The sequence below is a fragment of the Branchiostoma belcheri genome, unplaced genomic scaffold (genome assembly GCF_001625305.1).
Source record: "Branchiostoma belcheri isolate BF01 breed outbred unplaced genomic scaffold, Haploidv18h27 scaffold7, whole genome shotgun sequence".
In the NCBI taxonomy this organism is placed as follows: domain Eukaryota; kingdom Metazoa; phylum Chordata; class Leptocardii; order Amphioxiformes; family Branchiostomatidae; genus Branchiostoma; species Branchiostoma belcheri.
In genome coordinates this window covers 3,863,179-3,869,252 of record NW_017804353.1, presented here as the reverse complement: position 1 = coordinate 3,869,252, position 6,074 = coordinate 3,863,179, and the positions used below count along the sequence as shown (strand labels likewise).

The 6,074-nt window shown below is 46.9% G+C and overlaps 1 protein-coding gene across 2 annotated transcripts; it reads left to right on the top strand.

Moving 5' to 3' along the window:
* The first annotated feature begins 531 nt into the window (after positions 1–531).
* Positions 532–5,864, top strand: LOC109484527 (UDP-glucuronosyltransferase 2C1-like). Of its 2 annotated transcripts, none has more exons than XM_019787844.1 (5): positions 532–641; positions 2,789–3,677; positions 4,149–4,377; positions 4,788–5,007; positions 5,570–5,864. In XM_019787844.1, exons 2-5 carry the CDS (start codon positions 2,805–2,807, stop codon positions 5,862–5,864), a joined length of 1,617 nt encoding a protein of 538 aa, XP_019643403.1. In that variant the 5' UTR covers positions 532–641; positions 2,789–2,804. The 2 variants fall into 2 exon arrangements, with proteins under 2 accessions (XP_019643403.1, XP_019643404.1); XM_019787845.1 differs by lacking the exon at positions 532–641 and adding an exon at positions 1,824–1,849.
* Positions 5,865–6,074: the final 210 nt, after the last annotated feature.

The following is a 6,074-nucleotide window of genomic DNA, read 5'->3' as shown; positions in this document are numbered from 1 at the left end:
TTTGAGAGAACTGTTCGGGTGCGGCAAACTGTTCTCTCCAGCAGACCAACTCCCCTGGCATGCTTTCTCTCGGTTTGGCCGATTTCTACTCTTTCCAGTCGCCTCCCGAAGCCCGGTAGAGGCTATCTCTTCCCTAGGCAGCAAAACTTTCTCTCCGCGGCATAACTCGCGTCGCTCCCCGAAAAAAAACTAACTCTGCTGCCCTACAAGTCTGCGAAGGAGGCTAACACCTCACCTGTCTGGTGCCCGGTGATGACCTGCACGTGGCACGACCTTTTTATGTACACCTGACTTCCCGACAGATTTATTCCCAAGAAATGAGTGACAAGTGCTAAAGAGGACGCCAGAGAAGGGGGCGGGTCCGACTGGTGACAACCAATGCTGAACGGCCTTACATGGTCACGCCACAACAAACATGTGACGTTTTGTTGTCAGTGTAGCCAATTGACCAATCAACCTCCAAGTTAAAGTCATAAAAGTGGTTCTCTGAAGTAGTTAATGAACATGTCAAGACCTTGACTAGTACAGTCACTGAGCGCCAGGTCTGCCCTCAGTGTCCCGACACTTGGCAACTGCGAAGTACAGTCGGGGACTGAATCACACAGCCAACCCAACTGGAAACAGTTTCGAGCAATTTCAAGGTGGGTGTCTTTGACTTTTTGTTACATGCTAGCAGTCTACAAATATAGAATCAGTCGAGCCAGTGCCGGAGTTCTTGAGCCCAGTGGCCTTTGGCCGAGAAAGTTGAACTCCAGCCGGCTGAATGCACGGAGGGTGAGCATACTGAGTCGAAACAAGGTACCAATAGTAGTCCCTGTCAGACTGGTTCCGATGCTGAAAGAATTGGCAAAATAGAACGAATTATTTGTCAGAGTAGGTTTTGGTATTGCTCCGTTGGCAAAGATGACTACCTGTGTTCTCATCGGGCCTCATGTGCCTCCTCGGTAGTCTTCACTTGACAACAGATATCAGAACTTGAGGCCCAAGCAGCACACCCGGGTCAAAAATGTACCTCAGTAGTTTGTTCCCGCTGGCAAACCATCAAGTTTTTCACCCTCGAGCTCCGGCAAATTCGTTCACCCAGTAAGGTCAATTTCTTGCCATTCTCGTCGCGCCCAAATCAATCTGCCAGGCACCAGAGAAGCCAGGCACCAGAGAAGCCTAGCTAGCTTCGGGACCAACTTTTTATATACTTTCGGTACATTTTTCCCATTCTGTCCTAACAACGTTGGTAGTCTTTCACACGTTTGATCTTCGGGGTGTTTGTCAATGTCATCATATCAGTCATATCAATTACTTATATTAGAGTAACCTTGATAAATCTAACCAAAGTCCAGTGCATGCACGGTGACGTATCATCACGAACGATGCGGTTGATAGTTAGGGAGAAGACACAAGTGTAGCGAGAAGAATATTTCTTACCTGATCTTGTGCACTGGTCCTCACCGTAGAATCCCACCAGACCTGGCATCGCGTCCACAACACTGATCAACCCGCAAAGTTTATGAAAATATTCTCTCGTTTTAGCCTTCTCAAAACAATGTCAAAATAGTTTTACAACGTGCCCAGTAACATTAACACCGAGATAAATCGCTCAGAGAGCAACCGTAAACACCAGAGCCTTTATAGCCATGATTACTGACATAGAAGGGGCGCGGGTGCCACCCTGTCCTCGTAAATATACCTGGTAATGAGCCAAAATCACCGGGCAAAGTAGTCAAAGTAAGGCCGAGATTTCTATCAGCTGTGTTGTTCTCTATAGTAGTTATCTGTAGATATGTAACTTATTAGGTACGGGCTGATCATCCTTCACCTCTCTCCTTTAGTGGATCACAGGTTACTTTACAGGGTAGGTGGGTGTTTTGACTTGGAGAATAGACATCTAGGATTCAGGTATGACTGTTCACCTATCGAGTTATCAATGTATGAAGGGTGTACGTGTGAGATTTACTCAGTTACCTTGAATGACAGGTATGCTGTGTATACTAACTTAGTGAAAATTAACTTGAACCGTTCGAGTTAATTTTCACTAAGATAGTATACACAGCATAACATACTGCCTGCCAAAAAGGCGCTTGCATGGAAACCATATTATCGGTATATACTTGTTTGCGAAGGGCGACTATGGTCTCGGAAATGAGGTGTCCAGATAACCTACCTGCTGAGTATAGTGCACCTTTTATAAATTGGGTAACGCTGTAACGCTATTGTTCAATGTTAGTGAGTTAGGTATGCCGCAAGCACGAGGTCTGTATGAGCCTTACACTTACACTTACACGTGAGGTCAGAAACCACCTGTTAAACATTAACCAGTAAGATGGCTGTGAATCACAGTGTTGGGACAGGCGCAGCGTGGGAATGGTCATCTAAGGTGACCGTCCCAAGTCCTATGTAAGTCTACTCTATAAGAATAGGTTTAAGCTTTTGTTTATTTTTGGCGTGTCTTTAGTCGTTTTTATCGGGCTTTTCTTTTTTGTACTGGTGTCTTTTTTCTAAGCCAGCCCAGTGGCAAATGTTAACTATCTGGCAAGTGGCAAATTTGATACTGTCCTGCAGCCACCGAAAGATCTGCTTGGAGATTAATATAAGACGGCATCATTAGAATAGGAAAGAAAGAAGGCCTAGAGAATTGAGGAATTAGGGAATTGAGTCAGCCACCGACATATCATAATCAAAGCTAAGTAGATGAAAGATAAAGATAAACTCCAACAGATCATTGCAGTATACAATACCGTTGTACTTGGTTACTTTCCATGTTGTTAACTTAGTCAAAATACCTTTCATCCAGGTGACATCGTCAGTACATGACCATGGCCTTGTCTCTCCGTGACGTCATCTTCGTCTTGTTGCTGCTGTTTTCTGATTTTCAAGTTCAAGGATCGGACGGTAAAACCGCGACAAAGAAAGGCTCCCACGTTCTGGTCATCACCCAAACTCCGCACAGCACGTGGCTAACCCTCCGGCTGCTGGGGCGCACTCTAGCCGCTAGGGGGCACTCTGTCACCAACCTCATGCCCGACGACATCTACAAGCACCTGATCACCAAACCGCCACAAGATAAGGTGAAGTACGAAGGAGTTCCGTGCGACCCGGGAACATTGGCAGCAGGACGCGCTTTCGAAGGTCACTACTGGGAAGGGGAATACAAGAACCTGCTGAAAACTGTCGACGTCTTGTTGAAAGAGAGCAGCAAAAGTTGTGAAGCGATACTTCTGCACTTGGAGAAACAAACCGCGAGAGGTGTCAAGTACGACGTTGTGTTGTCAACCAACCCTGAGTTTCCTTGTGGCCCCGTCTTGGCACGATATCTCGGCATCCCCTCCGCTATTGTCTACGTCCCCTCTACAACGTTCCTTTTCGGCGCAGGCAACCCCATTCCTCTGGCGTACTGGCCGGTCATGCCTAGCGGATTCCTCACGGAAATGACTTTCAAGGAGAAAATAATAAACTTTCTATTCTACGCGGGAGCGAGGTACTACCTAGGCGTACAGTGTTCCTCGTTTGACTTCATCGTGCACAAATACATCTCCAAGGACACTAGCACGGAAGAGATCCTGTATGAAACCGACTTGTGGCTGTCTGTTTCAGACTTCACTGTAGAGTTCGCCCGCCCGACCATGCCAAATGTCGTCGACATAGCAGGGTACAATTCTGTTGAGCCAAAACCTCTCCCAAAGGTACTAGTACATCACGTCAATATCATTAACATGTACTTAGGAGCTTGTTTGTCGCGATATTTGTAGACACTAAAATATGCTCAATAGTTTATCAAGCTCAAAATGTTTTGTGTTCATCCTGTAATGTTATTAGGTCCAGAATATACGTATAATCGTTTCGTCTTTCATACTCCTACCTCTGACGCTTCCACAACGATATCCAAAGCTAGTACTCTCCTCTCTGGTTTGCTTTGGGCGTCTCTTTAGGCCTTTTTTGTACACAAAGCTGAAGAGAGAATAATAGACATCCCGACAAAAAGGTAAAAAAAAAAAGACGTGCAAAGCAAGCCTAACATCTGCATGCTTGGAGATCTACATCATTAGCCATGTATCGCCTTCCATTGTTCATATCATACTTTTTCCCAATAGTCATGCACAAACCACCTCCCCTATCCTTACCCATCTTTGTCTCTTGAATTTCTGTTTCATTAGGATCTAGAAGAATTCATGGAGAGTTCCGGAGACGCGGGAGTGATCCTCTTCAGTTTGGGCTCCATCACGGCTGGCATGCCTGAGAGGATAGAACAGGTCCTGCTGAAGGCCTTCGCGCAAGTACCGCAGAAGGTCATCTGGAAAATGGCCTTAGACACCGACCCCAGCAGTGTGAAATTCCCTCCCAACGTCAAGCCGATGGGTTGGGTACCACAAACCGATGTGCTAGGTGCGTGTACGCTAGTCTTGTCCCTAAAGCCGTCGTGACATACGTCGTGCGACAGGTTTACGACAGCAGGTCGATTGAGAACATCCCGAGGACAGTCGTAGCGTCTACCGGGCCAGAACAGTTTGCAGCTAGCGGGTAGAGTCTACTCACTCATTGAAAACTGTTCTCTTAGCGCAACCAACCCCCCTACCATATTATCTGTCTATTTGGCCAATTTCTACTCTTTTCTTTGGCACTTCCCGAAGCCTGGTACAGGCTAGGACAGCCGTAGAAGTGACGGCAAAGTAGATCCTGCTCGGCAGTCGATTCTGTCATAGCCTCCCTGTAGGCTGTATGTAGAGGTCTACAGACCCATGCTTTATTGTGAATATTATACCATGATAATGAAGTGCCGCTCACCTGTCCAATAGAGCACAAGAAGACGAGGCTGTTCGTCACCCACGGAGGGACCAATGGCGTGCACGAGTCCGTCCACCACAGGGTACCGATGGTGTCTCTCCCGCTCGCCGCCGACCATCACGACAACGTGGCCCGCGTGGTGGGACGGGGGTTCGGCGTCAAACTCGACATCTTCACCATGACAACGGAGGAACTGCTGCAGGCCATCAACCACGTCTTAGAAACAAAGAGGTAGGAAGAGTGTACTAGTATGCTCCAAGCAGATGTATGGTGTCAGCTTGTCTTGATGTGTTCTTGGGTAGTCGGGGTTCAGTAGTGTAGCCTGAGTGTCAGCCTTTTTAGCTTTCGTCCGCTCCCCTCGATTTTCTACCGGGACTAGCTATAGGTTCAGTGCGAGTAACAACCTAAAATGGAACATTACCAACTACGGGAGCCGATACCGACTTCCATTAACCTTTGACCCGTCTGGAAGGTCACGTGTCCTGAGCAATCATGTATCATGAAGAAGACCAAAAGACTGGTCGAGTCCATTTTTGTGTTGTTTAGGGTTAATGCCCCGCTCCGAGGTATATATGGTGAGATAATCCCTGGTAACGTGCGATAACTACAGAATAAACCAGCAAGTGAGCGGAGCGAACGAGCTCGTTTATGGGGTGGTTATCACACCTGACCCGCGGTAGGGCTGGTACCTCGGGCGAAATGGAATACGCCGTGTAGTATTCTATATTTATTGCATAATGTTATGTACGAACATTAGTTAATACTTACAGAACCCCGTTGTTGATGTTCCCAGCTACCAGGAGAACGTGGACCGCGCGGCCCGGATCCTGGCTGACCAGCCCACCCCGCCCATGGACCGCGCCATGTGGTGGATAGAGCACCTCATCAGGCACGGCGGGCTGCCTCATCTGCGCACGCGCGCACACACAATCCCCTTTCACCAGTATTTCCTGCTCGACGTCATAGCTTTCTTTGTAGCAGTTCTAGCTGTAGTGTTAGGCGGGTTGGTGTGTGTTTGTCGTCTGGCGTACAGAAACATTGTGAGAGGGAAACAACAAAGAGAACAGAAGGAGAAGAAAGACAACTGATTTTCATCAATGAAGTTTACACGATTCATCTGCCGCTATCCAATGCTTCTTTGCTGCTATCTAATGACTGATATATAAACTAATATCATCTGCAATGGTGTACAAAATTTACGACTTATACTTTGTGACTAGCATATGCCTAGCGTGAGATTGTTTGATATTAAAATAAATTGGTGATGTTATGAAATAAATTATTGCTTATTTTCAGAT

Excerpts from the sequence above, each read along its gene's own strand:
- LOC109484527 (XM_019787844.1), top strand. The coding sequence starts at position 2,805 with ATGACCATGGCCTTGTCTCTCCGTGACGTCATCTTCGTCTTGTTGCTG. Across the intron at positions 3,678-4,148 it reads AGCCAAAACCTCTCCCAAAG|GATCTAGAAGAATTCATGGA; the intron begins GTACTAGTACAT and ends CTGTTTCATTAG. Across the intron at positions 5,008-5,569 it reads CACGTCTTAGAAACAAAGAG|CTACCAGGAGAACGTGGACC; the intron begins GTAGGAAGAGTG and ends TGATGTTCCCAG.